The sequence below is a fragment of the Engystomops pustulosus genome, chromosome 2, assembly GCF_040894005.1.
Source record: "Engystomops pustulosus chromosome 2, aEngPut4.maternal, whole genome shotgun sequence".
Lineage (NCBI taxonomy): Eukaryota > Metazoa > Chordata > Amphibia > Anura > Leptodactylidae > Engystomops > Engystomops pustulosus.
Window position 1 is genome coordinate 178,663,031 of NC_092412.1, and position 18,275 is coordinate 178,681,305.

Consider the following 18,275-nt stretch of genomic DNA (forward strand, 5'->3'; position numbering starts at 1 on the left):
GTTCTTTCAGTGAAAACATCTGCACTGAACAGTGCTCGTTCAGTTTGTAATTTTACTGAAAAAGGCTTGGGTCTCCCATTGATTTCAATGGGGCTCGTTACTCGAAACGAGCACTCGAGCATCGGGAAATGTTCGGCTCCTGTAAAGAGTACCCGAGCATTTTAGTGCTCGCTCATCTCTAGTTATTTTGTTATCCCGAGTATATTTAAGAATTTTGTCTTCGTGGAAATGCCTCTTTTAAGAAGGGGTTATTTTTTTTACTATTAGCTTGGTTACTGTTAAGCTTTGTTAAATAATGTGCAAATGGCTTCTCATGGACATTCTAAGTGTATGTGAGACCAAACAAGGGGAGGAATGTGTACCTTGTGAAAAGCAGAGCACACTCTGAGGAATGACACACGCACATTTCCTGACTTTTACATGCCTTGGTATATTCCAGACAAAATTTGTGGAGAAACAGAAGCTGGGTGGATACAAGAAATTTGCCAGGTTTTTGGAGGTTTTGTTTTATGGCAAAACAGTTAATCGAAGTTTGAAATGCGGGCAGATATATAAATGTATTTACACCTGTACGACATTTTGGTTGAATACCATATTCTTGAAGACCTGTTTTAATATCTGTTTCTACTTGGGTCCTATTTGTTTTACATTTTATTTCTTAAAAATTTGCAAATAAAAGACAGACTTTTCTTCACATATCATTTGAACACGTTTCATCCCACAAGCTTGTATATGGCTGTAAAATGAGGGATATTGTGCTGATCAGTTTGGGTGCCAGTGGTGGGACTTTCATCGGACCACAAGAACCGAGTTGTTACCCCCAGTAGAGCACCTCATAGTGTTTATGATTTGCAGTGCATTTCGTTAAAGCAGTTTCGGTCGATGTATGTTTATCTTTACACATTGATGGACCTTTCCTAATCTGCATCCTACAAATGACCTTAAATCTGTTCTCAAACATCAGAATAAATCCCAAGCAGTTTAATTCACTCTTGAATTCATGTGGGGGTTGGAGAATATTACAGTCCAATATAACTCAAATCCATTTAATCCCACCTCCCCTCCAAGGTGCTTAGTGTGAACTTTGTCTCTAGTTGTCAGAGGTGGGATTAACCCCTTGCAGAAAAGAGCTTGTATGAATGAGAATGAATGTCAATCTGCAAGATTCTTCTTGGTAACTGTGCATATTGTGGTGATGATTTAGACTTAATGGGGTTGTCCACTTTCAACCAATAGTTGATATTGTTAGTGTAATGAAAAGTTAAACAATTTTCTAATATACTTTCTGTATCAATTCTTCAGTTTTCTCAATCTTTGCTTGCTGTCTTTCTATTGGAAGCTTCTATGTTAATGATAAATTTAATGATAAAAAAAGTCTTGGCTCATTAGTATAACTGAGTAATCACAGCTGTGTGTAATAACGAGCTGTGTATTTGTCACATGACCAGGGCCAAGTTTTTATCCACCTTAACTCTATTCGGAACGCCCGCTGACTTTAGACCTCAGGATGCGCAGGTCTGGAGTCTGCAGCGATATCTTTACACTTTTCTGCAGTTCTTTGCTGCTCCCGCGCTAGCCAGACCTGGTCTGCGCTTGTCGGAGGCACCTGCAGACACTAGGGAGAAGGGAGATGCAGTTTGTTACCGCTTCTCCCTTCTCCTCTCCTCGCAGCATCCAGCGAGGAGCAGAGCTGGCACGGCCATCGGCTCCAAAGACTCGGCGGTCACATGACCCCCTGGTCTATAGGGGTTAAACAGAGCTGCTGGGTCTAATTAGACCCAGTGCAGCTCTGATCAGCACCACCAGTCACAGGTGTTCATTTCCCCTGTACCTGAGGCTCTTATAGATGCCTCAGTTACAGGGGAAAACTTGTAACATTAAAAAAATAAAGTAATATTTAAAAAAAGTTAAAATGTCCCCCAGGGGTCTTTTATGACCTCATGGGGGACATATAAAGTAAAAACACAAACAAAAAAAATAAATATAAATATTCATAAAAATACAATGATATTTCCCCATATACAGGCAGTCCCCGGGTTACGTACAAGATAGGTTCTGTAGGTTTTGTTTTTTTTTTTTTTGTTTTTTTTTTTTTTGGTCCGTGTGACAATTGGATATAAAAACTTTTAGGTTGTCATAAGAACCAGGATTAACAATAAATATTAATTGCAGACGCCTTAGGATACAATTATCAGTTGTAAGAGTGATCAAAGGCTAAAGTACAGTAAATTACCAATATCCAGAGGTCCGTGTGTAACTAGGGGTTGTCTGCTGTCAGACTTCACCATTACAGTGGGACATGGGTAGCTTCTGAACACAAATGTGTTTAAAGAGGAACTTTTGTGTTCATAAACTAGCAAAACACATGTTCTCATTCCTGATCATTATCGTTTAGGTCTGAATGCAGATGCAATCGGGTGCAGCTACTCTCCACTGGGCTTGAATTGCGTTTCCACATATACGTCACACTTAGCGGAGCTTATATCAGTTTCTCCCTTGTGGGGGGTTGTGTTACTCTTTAATTATATGTATGATTTTTTTTTTTATTTCAGGAAGGATCAGAATGTTCTTTCTCCGGTGACCTGTTGGAACCTGCTTCTCACACAGGTGAAGAGAGAGAGCCGTGATCATGCCACATTAAGCGATATCTACTTGAATAACATCATCCCCCGATTTGGTCAAGTCAATGAGGACTCTGGGCGTCTCTTTAAGAAGGTGAAGCTTTAGCCTTCAAAATATATAGTGTTTTGTTTGTGTAAACATGACCTAATAACATCTGAACCTCCTTGGTTACGCTTCTCCTCCTGTTTCATGTTCCAGAGGCTGTTCATCAAACAATGTAAATATTTTCCAAAGGATCACTACCTATACAAAGTTTCTGTACTGTCCTAAGAATTGAAGGGAATGGCAGCTAGAAAGCTGATAGAGCAAGCATCCATAGGTCCCCCAAATTCTTCTCACACATCTAGCGCCCATTCTTCTCGCACATCATGTTTTCCTTCATATCAGATAGCAGTACGCCCCCCCCCCCACGCCCATTTAATTCTTCAAGTTCTGATTATCCTTCTCACTTGGCCCCCTATTTAGCAGCCAGGAGAGGTTTTACCTTACCCCCCAGGCTAATCTCCATTTGCCATGCTTTCTGGTTGCCATGGGAAACCGTATAGTACAGGTAGAGATGAAGGAAGGCTTGAGAGGGGCTGTATGGCCTGTAGTGATGTCACAAACATGCTTCAGATCGGCCAATTACAAACATGCTGTCCCGTTCTGGCTTCACTTTACAGTTACGCTGTCATTTGTTGTCATGTACCAGAAGAAAACCTATATTTTCAATGTCTACATGTTGGTGGTATACTCAAAATATCACACATTCTTCATTTTTCCAGATTCAGCCTCTGTTCTTTTTTTTTTGTTTCTTGTCTTCATTATTTAACCCCCAATCTTAATTCTCTCGTATCTATTTTTTTTTTTTTGTCTTCTTGACTTTGGATTATTGTATTAATTTGATGACCACTGTTGGTATCTGTCTCTTTTTAGCACTATCCATTGAACATTTAGAATTCTTGTCACATATTCCATCAATTTCAGTTTGTTTGTTCATGTCAAATGCTTCAGTAATTGCATCCACATTTACATATGCATTGGTTCTGGATTGCATTTTTTACATTTCAGTTGGCTTGTATCTTGAAGAATCAGCAGCCAGGATGATGGTACTAGAACTTCATAGCATAAGGGAGTATTTATTGATATCCAACAGTAACAAAACAGTCATATTCCTTGTTGACAGCACCACCACTTTTCACTAGAAGCATCTTTACTTGCCTTCTAAAAGGACTTTTCTAACTGTAGACACTTAGCACCTTATTCACATTGTTAGGGATATGTGCTTTATGAGATGAGCAACGAGTGAAGAATTTTATGAGATAAAATAAAATGCCAATTCTCTTATTAACCCCTTAAGAATGTGTAACGTCACACGTCTGCTGCGGGTGATTGGAGATGTGACGTCATTGGGGAGTGGCGATCTGTTATGACAGCCTCTGGTCATACAAAGACCCGAGGCTGTCTCGTTTTACACCATCTATTACAATCTGCAATATAATGATGGTTATTCCCTGCTTTGAACCCTGTAATGGAAAATACCACCATTTTTTGCCAAATCAAAAAAATGTAATAAAAAGTGATCAAAAGGCTGTACAGTCATCAAAATGGAAGCATTAAAAACTTTGAAAATTTGGTATCCCTGTGTTCGTACCGACCCAAAGAATAAAGTAGACTTTTCATCTGGGGCGCACAGTGAAAGCTGCAAAATCCAAGCCCACAAGAAAATGGTGCAAACGCATTTTTTCACCAATATTAAATACAGTCACTATAAAGTGCAATTCGTTACGCAGAAAACAAGCCCACACAGTTTTTTTTCATGGAAAAATAAAATAGTTCTGGATTTTTGAAGGTTGGGAATGAAAAATGAAAACTCAAACAAAGAAGGGTTCTGGTCGTTAAGGGGGTTAACTTCCAGTTTTTGCGGGCATCTTAAAGGACACCTGTCATCAGGTCTGTGTCACTAGTCTTGTCACTACTACCTGTTGGAGCAGCTCACAAGGATCCCATCCCAGTCCTTATCTAGTTATTTCATACATTAATCATTGTAAAATCATCTATTCTTTATTATGTAAATGAGGCTGGTCACATGGTCAGAGGCAGGGATGTCACCCGTTACCCCTCCGCTCTCCTCCCCCTGCTCATGTCTGTGTGTAATGTATAGTAAAGTATTGCTGGTATCTGTGCTGCATCTGCTGACATGCTGCATCCTCCTAATACACAGAGACACAGACATCAGCTACACATGAATCTGACATGTTCTGCTGTAACATGGCTGCCTGGAGCTGCTGTATCTCTCCTAAACGCACACACATGCACACACAGGCTGCAGGGGGCGTGGCCACCAGCACCAGGAAGCACATCATTATACAGCCTCACATCATTATACAGGCTGTCAGTCATGCACTGGGGGTGTGGCTGTGCCTCCCACTCATGAATAGAGTGGACAGCTTGAATATGCTAATGCTTCATTGGACATTTCACAGGTCATTTGCATACAGCTTTAGGACCTCATTGCTTAGGTTTACAGGCATGTAGAGGGACAATGAAGGGATAGAGGCAATGCTCTCTAATGGCAGTTTATGAAAATATATTTAGTTTAGGGGGGTTATTTTGCATGACGGGTTCTCTTTAAAGATTTTCTTAAGGCATATCCAGTCGTATTGTTCCTGTTTTTCCATTTTAATGGTTAAAAATTCCGTAGTGAAATTAATTAGTTTTTGAAAACTGATAAAGAGAACTTTTTAGTTGCTGGTAGAATCCAATTTGCCACCCTTTTATTTTCCCAGAACAGAAAATAGAATGCAAAGACCTTCCTGTACAATGCTATTGCAGAACAGAAACTTATTAAATACAATATAATATAATTATGTGCTATAAAAGCAAGTGTTAAATCCTAAGGCAACAGTGTTAATGGATGTGAAAAATATAACTTTACAAACACAACTACTAGTTTTGGTATAACAGAATAATCACAGGATAAACACAATCCAGGAATCCAACACATCCGTACCCTTCTCTGCCAAGATTAAAATAAAAATGTTCCATCGTTTCCAAATAATAGAAGCATGTGAGCGTTTTTATAATTGGTTACTAGTACAGAAAGTTGGATTGTTTGCTGTTTTACAAAGGTTGATTTGTAGCCAACTACTATATATGAGATTGCATCTCTAATCTCCGCTCTGCCCCTCCCTCTTGGTGTCTCCCATGGGGACAGTCGAGTTAAAGAGACATCTCAGCGTGTGGTCTCCTTCCTGGCTTTGTGACTGGGTTACATGAAAAGTCTCATAGGAAAAGTTCAGCGGGATAAAGGTATTAACAATTAATATACCAGCAAATGCTCCCTCCTGTGATAGAAGGCTTTAGAAAAAATAACTGCATGAATTAATGATGGCAGTCGTGGAGCCCGGATTATAGAGGATGTCTGACTGCTGTCTGCCTTAAGGATGACAAGTATGTGCCTTACTAAACCTCATCTGTTCCTATATTACTACCCTCTGTAATGTAGTGTAGCATACTGGGTGTTACAACACATGCTTTGTGTATATGCCATATATCTGTTTTAGCCTGGCCTGGAGAACAGGCAGGAATCCAGCTCATTTTGTGTGTGAAGTAGCCTGTCCTGCACCCATCTGGTGTCAGAGCTCTTCAGGGTCTCTTCTCCTCATGTTTTCTTATCAATTCTGCATCACCTCCACAGTGTTCCTCTCCCCCCAACTATTTTCCCTTCTGTTCCCGTCTGTCGCTTCCTCATGTCGCTAGTGTCCCTTGTCTTCTGCCTGCATTTTTCCAAATAATGCTTCTACAGTCAACCATTAGGATTGTTTGTTGGGGGTTGGGAATAAAAATTCTTTGTTTGATTTAGCTATTTTTTTTAGAAAATTACATAGGGAACCAAAAAGCCTACATATAGAATCCTTTCTACACTGTAGCACAACTTCGAACAAATCTGCTTTTATAGAGACTGGCCACAGAAATGGAAATCTTTTTCACCATAACTTTGAATCCGGACACGTAAGAGGTGCTTAGAATCCTAATGTCCAAGCTGTATTCTCCAACAATACATTTTGGAGCCATATCTGAGATGTTGCTAAACAATAGTAGCACCATGTGTACTGTACTGTGGATATCATGTGCTAATTTTTTATTTCAGAGACAAATACTATATTTGGAGTTGTGTACCGTATTTTCCGGACTATAAGGCGCACTTAAAAGCCTTGGATTTCCTTGGAAATCCAAAGTGTGCCTTATAGTCCGGTGCGCCCTATATGAGGGCAGCGGACCCTACTTACATAGGTCCCCGCTACCGGAGACAGCAGATCTCCAGCGGGAACTGCAGACCACGCGGCACGAACAACTTCTGCCGCGTGGTCTGCAGTTCCCGCTGGAGATCTGCTGTCTCCGGTAGCGGGGACCTATGTAAGTATGGTCCGCTGCCCTCCTCCACCTTCCCCGCGTCGCCGCGTCTCTTCTCGGCGTCGCGTCCCGTCGGGTCTCCGCTCCGCCCCCGGACCTCCGCCACGCCCCCGACCCTGCGCCTTATAGTCCGATGCGCCTTATATATGGAATTATTACATATATAAGGCGCATCGGACTGTTGCGCCTTATATTCCGGTGCGCCTAATGGCCCGGAAAATACGGTAGTTTACACAGATATATTTATATTATATATATTTTTTTTAATATCTGATAGAAACTATTACGCTCTTTTATAAACTTGCAGTATATAGAGTCCACTAAACACTAGCCACAAGTGAACTGTCTTCATATAGTCACATAAAGTTTTAGAGTCTGTCCTCTATACTACCATTTGCAATCACAAATTATATATTTTAATGAAGTCCAAAAGGCTGTCCTGATGAATTTAATAGTGTAACTTTATTAGGGTCCAATACTGAAAAAAATCTACAACCTTCTGTTCTTCTCAGAGCTGTAGAGGTGCAGCGGTCATTCTACATAACTTTTTTTTTTTTTTTTTTTTTTACCAATTGTTTTTATTACGTTTTTCAAACATTGACTCATGTGGTGTAACTTAGTTTGGATTTGTACTTGGAACTACTCGGAGCGAAACCGTTACAACACTGACCCCAACAATGGTAATTCCATTAGATCACAGCAGAAACTGGTGATCAGAAACGTCTTATCTAAAGTTGTGATGTGTTCTTTATAATTGGTCTGCCCTATGAAGACAAGCGTACTGACATAACCTATAAATCCTTGATTTGACAACTGGCAGTGACCACCAAAGCAACGGTGGTAAAAGGGCTTCTTTTAAATTCTACAAAGCTACTTTGGACTGTTTTCCTAAAGATAACCAAAAGTTATTTGGTCATGGGAACTCATGAGGCGATGGGCTGCTCCTCTCTTATTGGTAATCGCACCAGACCCCAAATCTTCCATGCCCTTTAAGGGAAGTGAAACATTAACATTGTACCCATTAAAATCTGTAAATTGTCCATGCAATGCATAGATGTGTGATAGGTTAAAAAAAATCCTCTCCTTTGCCTCTCAATACCAGAGTTGTGTATATAAAGTTTCCTGTTCTTAAAAGGAAATCTACCATTAAAATCCAGCATAAAACAGGGGTACTTGCTAATGGATCCAGACACCATGACTGTGGTAATCATCTAATATTTGTTATCCATGGCCTCCTTTAAAGTTATTCTAATGAGCCTGAGGGGCTACCCTAGTCCCTCAATGATCTCACTGTAAGGACTGTTGTGCTGCATAAGCAGGGGGGAGGGTGAGCCAGTGTAACAGTCTGTATAGCCAGATCATAAAAGGGTTAGGGTACAACTTCAGGCTCATCAGAACATTTTTAAAGTTGATTTTAGAAGCAAGTAGGCCATGGATAACAAGTATAAGAGACTTCCTTTACACGCATATTATCATGTATCTTTTCTGTAGAGCAATAAACTGAAAAGAAAGTATATTCTTCTACATGTGCAGTCCATAGTTTGAATTGTTATTGATAAGGTTGCTCACCCTAGATGAGTTATTTTTTATTATTATTATTACTACCATTATGCTTGCCTCATCTTTGTAGTGTATGTCCTTAATATATTTTTTAATATTGTGTCTTTGTAGAGTAAGGAGATTGGTCTGCAACTGCAGGAAGACCTCATGAAAGTGTTAAATGAACTGTACACGGTAAGTCCTGGGGATTTGTTTCATGGTTATGAAATTCTACCTTGGAATATATACAGTTATGACATTACCCTGAGGATCAGTGTCCACTAGGTCAACTTGTGTAGGTGCTCACAAAAGGCATTTTTTTCTTTTTCATCCGCTTTCCCTCGGCTCGGAAATCATTGAGATTGCAGAAGATTTAGTTTGATCTTCGTATAATGACAGCAGCACTGAGTTGCATCATGAATAATAATCATAGAACCATTCCTCTTTATTAAATCACCCATAAGCTCTCAATATTGAAATGTGGAATTGAACTATAAATTCTTGGTTAACATGGCTAGAGAAATGCCCTCTAATTCCTAGTTTTCATTGTTCCCCATGTGTGACAGACAATCATGGTCTAGGCCTGTTTTTTTAACATCAATTATTCAATTATTTAATTATTCAATAGAAGGAATAACCGATTAGACCATTAACTGCAGACTCACATGGGACAGGGTGGTATTTCTGGAGTACATGTTAGCACTTATTTGAATATTACAAGTTTATATTATATTGTATGTTTTATATTGTATTATATTTAGATTGTATGATTCAAAAACCTTGTGTGAATAGGGCATAATTCCTAGGACACTGTTCATTTTTATGTTTTTAGGCCAAATTCACACAGGGCATTTCTGATGTGAAGTACATATTATATTATTTGGTTTTAAATATACTTGGCAGTTTTGAAATTGTAGCATTTATTTGATGTCGTAATAGGGTACCTTTTTAGCACATCAATATTAAAGGAAAAATTTAAAAATTTTAATTTGGATATGTACACATTATTGAAAGACCCTTGCCTTAGTAAGGCACTTTTGATATCTCATCCATAACCAAAGTTCAGACTCCTGAATCCTCTGAAATATACAGAAACTGGGAAGGGTGAAGGAAGGCCAGATGAATCAGTCAGCCCATCCTTGTACTTTAATAATTGCATGGCTACAGACCCCAAAGGCTAGGTAGAGATGGACTGGTCCAAGAAACATCTTCCCTGCACTTGCTCATATCAAGGAACAGGGGAGTCCGAAAGGAGAAAGCTGATATGATCTGCTTCTTGGCTATCTGTAATCAATGTGCAGACGTACAAAACCAAAGGGTGAGCAGCCGACAGTCTTTTGGTCTTTATATGTCTTAATTTGTGTGTGCTCAATCTGCAGACATAGTAGAAGGAGTGAGTATAATCAGCTCCTGCAGATTCAAATTGAAAAGAGGGAGCTATGGACAAAAGTAGAGAGTACTGTAGTGCTACTGTGCTGACAGACATTGAGAGTGAATTAGCTGGGAAACCACACAGAAAATGCATGTGGGGAGAAAAGTACTGTGGACTGTTTGGAGCCCTTGTGTCATCAGCAAGTGATCTCTGCTCATGTGCCTATGACAACAGAAAGGCTGCCCAAGTTTCCGACAGTGTCACAAACTCTGCAGGAATGGGTCCTGCTCTATAATTTGTAGCACACTCCGAAAACCTGGTGTGATCTTGTACTTTCTGATGTGTTTTATTTTATTTTTTTTTATCTTAGGTGATGAAAACATATCACATGTATAATGCAGATAGTATTGCAGCACAGAGTAAGCTGAAGGAAGCAGAGAAGCAGGAGGAGAAGCAAATGAGCCGGTCAGTGAGGCAGGAAGATCGCCAGACTCCTCGCTCACCAGACGCTGCCACTAGTGTCCGCCTAGATGAAAAGCACATTAGGCGCAGCTCTGTTCGAAAAATTGAAAAGATGAAAGAGAAGGTAAAAGTTTCAAAATTTGAAAACCTTGCATTTAATAACTTTGCCCTGTCTTTCTGGCACTGTTACCAAGTGCCTTTTATCATTCTAAGTGTATAGGCCTCAGTCGCAAAATTACAGTTTCCTTTTTTTGTTTTGTTTTTTGTAATTCCAGCGTCAAGCCAAGTACACAGAAAATAAGGTGAAGGCTATCAAGGCGCGTAATGAGTATATACTGGCACTGGAAGCCACTAATTCCTCTGTCTTCAAATACTACATCCATGATTTGTCTGATCTCATTGATGTAAGTATCATTGGCGGTCCTGAGCTATGTGACACTCTGGTTTAATTGTGTAAAGGGAATCTTTTGCCACCTTTTTCAGAAATTGAGCTAGTGACAGGTTCCCATAGAGCCCTATCAACACTATGGCACCCTTCTTTTGCTTAAAAAAATGTATGCCTCACAACCCGGCTGGATGCCTTTAGCGGATGGGGTGGAGTGTAAGGGAGTGAGGATGCTAGGGACTGCTGGACCCAAGGAGGATTACTGCTGGATTTGGATGTATGCCAAGTAATAGCACACAGTTCATTTTATTGGTGTGTGAGGCAAGCATTTTTTAGGTAAAAGGAGGGTGCCATTGTTCTATGGGAACCTGTCACTAGCTGAATTTGCGAAAAAGGCGGGTACCGTTACCCTTTAAAACAACACTTGGTGGTTTATGTGTTTAGCAGTAGGGCATTTACATGTCAAAAAAAAAAAAATAGATGGAGAACTGCATTTCATTAAAGCAAAGACTTGTATATTGCTGTTGTGGCAATAAAAAGTCAGTCACTTTGTCCAGGAATAGACAAAAAATATTAATAATTTTTGCAATAAATGACTAGTGGACATGTAGGGTAGTTATGGACATAGTATAGTACAGGATGCTAAATTCATTCCATGATGACCTTATATTGGACATTTCAACATTAACATGTGCTTGTAGCTTTCTAGAAATGTTTTTCGTTTAAAAGCAAAGTAAAGCTAGGTAAAGCTGGCTAGATTTCAGACTGGACAAGGCATCATGATGCTTGGAGTCTACTCTTCCCGAAAAATAGCAGTGCTAAACTGTCATCAAGATGTACCACACTAGTCAATTTCCCACCAGTCACTATCCCTGGAGCAGTTTTCTACCAGGTCCAGTTGTACCAATTCATTGTACTAATAATATAGAGTTTTTGTATAGATGTATTATATTATGCTGTTACAGTGCTGTGACCTGGGCTATCACTCAAGTTTGCATCGTGCTTTGCGTACCTTTCTCTCCGCCGAGTTTAACCTGCAACACTCAAAGCAAGAAGGATTAGAAGCCCTTGAAAATGCAACTGAAAACCTAGATGCTACTTCAGACAAGCAACGTCTTATGGAATCCTCCAACAGTGTCTTCTGTCCTCCTGTGAGGTTTGAGTTCCAGCCACACATGGGGGATACAGTGAGTATCTTTACATTGCAGTCTCAGTTATAAAGAACGTAACAATTACAGTTCATAAATAGACATGCACATGTGGGAGCTGTAACACTTATGCATTCATATTATGTAGTTCTCCAGGGCTCCACTGCCTGAGGATTTGTTGTTGCTTTGGTGCATCTCTTCTAGTTGTTGGTTAGTCAGTGACTATTCCTTCTATTTCTCTAGTTCTCTCACCTGTGTGCACAACAACCTCTGCAGGGAGAGTTGGCTCAGAGATGCCAGCAGCTTCAGTGTCGCTTGTCCACATTACATATAGAAAATGAAGAGGTATGTAGTCATTTCTACCCAATATTTTTTGTCTATGAGATGTACTTTGCTCCAAACTCTTCTGTAAATCTATTGGTGCTTCTAAGAATCTGACGTTGATGTGATAGGAAAAGGTGTTAGTGATACATTAGAGAGAACATGTATATACTACTCTGCTGTGTACAACTCATCATATTTTCTTCTCCAGGAGCAGTCAAATCCAAACACAGACTTGTGTGAATCTGAATGTTACATGGGAAAATACGTTGATTTGTACACATTGAACAGTGACTTGTGCACTTCTATGCCAGGACCTTCTAGCCAAACTTATTTTGAATGTGGCAGAAGCAACTCCTTCAAAGACCTATAAAGATTCCTCTCAATTACTAGTGACTGGTGAATAAGAAGAGGATCATCAGAATTTTGAATATACATTTTATAATAAAAATAATAATAAAACTCTATATAGCGGCATCATATTCCACAGGACTTTAAAAAGTAATGACATGGGATCGAGGGTCTTACCCCTTTTCTCTAAGGAGACGGGGGTAATTCAGGAGGTGACAGCGCTTGTATAGTTGTCCAGTTTTCATAAGGGATAAAATGCATACAATTCAAACATACATACAGGCGTTCCCCTACTTAAGAACACCCGACTTACAGACGACCCCTAGTTACAAATGGGTCTCTGGTAATTAGTACAGACAGTCCCCGGGTTACATACAAGATAGGGTCTGTAGGTTTGTTCTTAAGTTGAATTTGTATGTAAGTCGGAACTGTATATTTTATCATTGTAACCCCAGCCAGAACTTTTTTGGTCTCTGTGACAATTGGATTTTAAAATCAATATCCAGAGGTCCGTTTGTAACTAGGGGTCGTATGTAAGTCGAGTGTTCTTAAGTAGGGGACTGCCTGTAATTTTAATGTACTTTAGCCTTGGGCTACAATAATCAGCTATAACAGTTATCAGGTGTCTGTAATGAAGCTTTATTGTTAATCCTGGTTCTGATGACAATACATTTTTAAAATCCACTTGTCACAGAGACCAAAAAAATGTTGCCGGGGGTTACAATTACAAAGTATACAGTTCCGACTTGCATACAAATTCAACTTAAGAACAAACCTATAGAACCTATCCTGTATGTAACCCAGGGACTGCCTGTACTTAAAAAAAAAAAAAGTAGCACGAGTCTGAAGAGTAACCTGTATAATGGTATTGACATGAGGAGTACACAGGGTTGGTTAGTGGAAAGAGTCATAGTATCATGCAGTAACAGAATGTGATGGGTTTCTCCTCTGCTCCAAAAATCTTAAATTCTTGTGGATATTGAGCAGCCTAACAATAATAGATGTTATTTAGAGGTTTTCATGGCTGTCTAATTATTGGTACCATTCGAAGATAATATAAAGTATCTTTGCCATCAACTTGATGTATCTTATACTGATCTTATATTATAGGTTTTTTAAAGTGTCTATAGCAAGAACTGTTTGACCCATTTCACACCTGCATCTGGGCCTTCTATTCACCTTCCATTTCCCATAGACTTTAATGGACCCTCCATTATGCATCTGTTTTTAATAGCAAGTATGCACGATGCTGTGCTATTTTTTTCGCTATTAACTGCATAAGTAATGACACATGCAGAATGCAGATGTGAACTAGGCCGAACTGAAATTCCCAACATTCTCTACTTGTCCATGTTTGAGGTCATTGTTCTTCGATTATACATTAACCTGATTTTGGAAGTATTCAAAATTTCCCAGAAAGATAATTGCTTTGTGAATATCAGGTCAGAAGCTATGTATATGGAGTCTGGCAGCTAGATTCTAGTAGTAACCTGCTGGATGGCGAGTGCAGCTTGGGGCCATCATTCAGTGTAACTCAAGATCAGCACAAGATAAGTAAAGTGAAATATTTGCAGAATAGTTTCATAGTTACTTAACAGATAGTATCTGTGTGCAAACTGAAATCATGTTCAGAGGTGAACTTATTCTTTGTCCAAATTGTTCAGTAATAGTAGACCTGCTTATAGCAGTGGTAATAGCCCCAGAACAAATGTTATATAACAGGCTGTTCTGTTTCAAACATACAAGGTATTTCCATAGATCTGGGTCCACATCTATTTGGAGAATACATTGGAGTGAGAGTACATTGCACAGCTCTCTCCTCACTTGTATGAGATTGCCAAGAACAGTCTCTGCTGGTTAGACATTTTCCCTAGAAAAGAATGATCACTGCTCATGTGTGGTGGCTGCTCGACTGTAAGGCCAGCATAAAGGCCTACACCCTTTTTCAAAATCATCTATGGGACCATATATGGACCCATTTAAGCGTTATTCATGCCATGTGAAATATGGAGAAAGGGGTTGTATTCCCTGACATATACTTCTAATGCAAATCTCTTTACAGTACTTTGGCATGTGTTGGCTTATACCAGTGGTGGCGAACCTATGGCACTGGTACCAGAGGCGGCACTTGGAGCCCTCTCTGTGGGCACCCAGGCCATCACCCCAGAATGAAGTTCACCAGACAGGACTCGAAGAATCTTCCTACAATGATAGGCAAATGTGCCCTCCTCCTTTCAACTGCGTTGGTGTCTTTAGAAGGCTGAACGATTTAAAGTTGTCAAAGAAAAAGGGGAAATAAATTACTGCTTTAATTGCTGTGTTGGCACTTTGCAATAAATAAGTGGCTTTTGGTTGAAGTTTGGGCACTCAGGCTCTAAAAGGTTCGCCATCACTGGCTTATACGGTTTGTACAGACCTGTATATAATTACATCACTACCAGTGGTCTCCTTATGGCCATGTTCAGCGTATACAGCAAATTATCATAAGAGCTTTCCTGTTGCATACCAATAAAGTAGTTCAATTCCGAGGATGTGTGGAGATGGAGATGATTACTCCTGTTACATGGGTGCCATCAGCTGAAAGATGACCTATTGTGCTTCTCCCATACCTGTTTTAGTAACTGTGCATTCTCCATATTGTACATGTTCCTACGCAGGCATTACAGTATTGATGACTTGCTGTGTGTGTATATATTATATGTCCTTGTAGATTACAGATTATTTAGAAGCACATTTGTGATTTGATCATTTATGCTGTGTCTTGTAAGCAGTTCAGATCTTTACTTTGAAGAGATTCATGAGGATTGCCTAGTAAGCCATAAGTACTGAGGGACATATTTTTTACCATGTGGCGGCAACAAGGGATGTAAATCATTCTGAAAGCACAAAGACTTCTGTATTCTTTCCTGGAACACTTCAAAACTTGTACCTAGCATGTTGCAAGCACCTTACATCTTAATGTAATTGATAGGAGTTGGGAGGGGGTTACTGTTTCTCCTTCTGGAGACTGCCTTGACATAGAAATTAAAGCAATAGGCTTCACAGGGATATGAAAGGGGAAAATGGGGGATATTAATCATATGCTGGCCATGACTCGCTGTGTCCCGCCGGATAAATCGAGGCATAAGCCTTCTGTTGTGGCCGCTGGGAGAAACTATGTTAGGTCCAACCTGGCGTAGTTATGTGTAAAAAAAAAAAAAAAATTAAATAGTATGCTGGAACAGTAATGCAGGAGCGCCCTGTGCCTGTCTACTTGTGACGTAGTTGCTATCATAAATGCAAATTTTTGAAGTCTGCAAGAATTTGCGATTATAGCATTGATAAATCTCCCCCATGTTTGTGCCTGTATAAGATACCTTTAGTCACATGCTGGCTGATCTAAGACAGTGGGGCACATTTACTAAGTGTCCGTCAAATTTCCCGACTATTTCCATTTTGCGCCGCATTTAACAGGGGTTTTTGGCGCACGTAATCAGATTTTGGAGCAATCGCGCCAACTTTCATACGACACAAAGCAGGGGAGTGGCCGTCGGACAACCCGACTGATTCGGACTGAGCGCGGGATTTAAAATTCTAATTGTGTCGCAAGACATGCACTCACAGAAGAAGGTGAACTCCGGCAGACTTGAGCAGGGAAACCAACACATGCAGGATCTCGGGTGCACAATCTTGTTGAATCACGGCAGACTTCATCCTCGTCGGACAACGCACCTTGGGGATTGCGCAGGGACAGGGTAAGTAAATGTGCCCCAGTGTGTGTTTTTTTTTTTTAATCAAGACTATTTAAACATAAATCTTTTCCGTAGTAACAAAGTATTCTGTAAAAATCTAATGGACTCTAGTTAAAGGAAACTTATCACCAGAGTGCCATTTTAATCAGGGGACATGTTATATAAATGTACTGTATATGCCAAATATCTTTAAAAAAAATGTCTGTGTTATATGGTGTTTGAAATAAAGTATGTGAAACTTTTACCTCAGATGCTTCATACCAAATCTCAGAGGAAAATTTCAAATGACATCTGTCTGCTCTGTAAGAAATTTACTGCACTGCTCGTCACTCCTGGCACATAAGATGATCTGTAAGGCACTGCAGAATATTAATGTGCTCTATGAATAAATATTTTTTTTAAAGGAAAGAAGCAGTAGTACAGTACAGGTGGTTCTGTACGCTGTATTCCACCTCATGTTTTTTTACAAATAAAAGAATATTCTTCTTCATAAAAAATGCTATTATTTATAGTCCCAAGAATTTCAGATTTACATTGGATATATTTAATTTACTTTAAGGTTAAAAAGACAATGGAAGCTACATTACAGACCATTCAAGACATGGTGAGCGTGGAGGACTTTGATGTATCCGACTGTTTCCATTATAGTAACTCTATGGAATCTGTGAAGTCTACGGTATCGGAGACCTACATGAGCAAGCCCAGTATAGCCAAGCGTCGTGCCAATCAGCAGGAGACAGAGCAATTCTACTTTACTGTAAGAAAAATGGTCTTACTAAATTTACTCTTGATCAAGTAGTACCTTTTTGTGAATAAATTACAAAATACATTGTTACACGGGATGACTGTGTTCAGTCTGTGAATCGCAGACCATGCACTGGCCAGATATCACAAAGTGACGACAATGCAGATAGTGATATATTATCCCGTGATTTGTCTGTGAGATCTGGCCAGCTAAAGGTCTGCGTTTCACTGTCCCTGTTCTTCTGGTCTTAGGGTTACTATACTCTTCAACTTTCTCTAAGTAGTTGTGGTATACAATAACATAATATAGCATAATTTGAAATTTCAAAAATACAATATGCTTTAATGCCACAGACACAAAAAACTACTAACTATAAGTTTGGAATAAAAGCACATAGAGGAAACCAGCACCAGGAGTGTCACATCATTATACCGTCTGTCAGTCAAGCACTGGGGGATGTGGCTGTGCCTGACACTCATGAATAAGCGGGACTGCTGAATATGATAATGACGCATTGGACCCATCTCGGGTCAATTTCATGCAGCTTTAGGACCCAATTGTTCAAGTTTTCAGACATGTAGAGGGACAATGTAGGGATAGGGGCAATGTTTCTAATGGCAGTTTATGAAAAATATATTTAGATTTGGGTGGTTAACTTGCCTGACAGGTTCTCGTTAAGTTGCCTTTGCTACAGTATCATCTGATACCTTGATGAAGTTTTCAGGAAAGTGCATCTGGCCAATATAGAAATTATGCCACATATTTCTTTGATGTTTATACCAGCTATTCAGGACACCACTTTTTGCTGACCTCTGTAATGGGTGTGGGTGGAAACCCCCACGGGATCATCAGGAGTTACTATATGTATCAGGTTTCTGTGGGTGCTTTTTTATGAAATTTTGATGTTTATGACATTGACCTGGCTAAGGGACAAGTTGAGTAATTTCAAGGGAAGGGACCTTCTACTCATAATTTTGAGATTTCCCTATCTTTATAACCACATGACTGAATACATGTAATTTGTAATATGGTGATAAATATACATTCTAATACTAACAATAGACTTTGAAGTAAACCTGAACTTCAATATTTTCTACCCTATTAATTGGAGATCTTTTGGATGTCTAGCCGCCAGGCCTTTGTCAGATATGTTTTGGTACAGGATGAGGGTGAATACTTTTCATTTTGAAGATGATGTTTTTCC

At 39.6% G+C, this 18,275-nt stretch overlaps 1 protein-coding gene across 4 annotated transcripts in view; it reads left to right on the forward strand.

The window, feature by feature from the left end:
* SRGAP2 (SLIT-ROBO Rho GTPase activating protein 2) overlaps positions 1 to 18,275 on the forward strand; it is a 72,198-nt gene that overhangs the window by 40,644 nt on the left and 13,279 nt on the right. For all 4 annotated transcript variants that reach the window (XM_072137426.1, XM_072137425.1, XM_072137424.1 and 1 more), the window contains exons 4-10: positions 2,553 to 2,715; positions 8,689 to 8,751; positions 10,299 to 10,514; positions 10,666 to 10,794; positions 11,741 to 11,962; positions 12,167 to 12,268; positions 16,886 to 17,083. In XM_072137426.1, the coding sequence (XP_071993527.1) occupies positions 2,553 to 2,715; positions 8,689 to 8,751; positions 10,299 to 10,514; positions 10,666 to 10,794; positions 11,741 to 11,962; positions 12,167 to 12,268; positions 16,886 to 17,083 (1,093 nt within the window). The remainder of the gene's footprint in view (positions 1 to 2,552; positions 2,716 to 8,688; positions 8,752 to 10,298; positions 10,515 to 10,665; positions 10,795 to 11,740; positions 11,963 to 12,166; positions 12,269 to 16,885; positions 17,084 to 18,275) is intronic.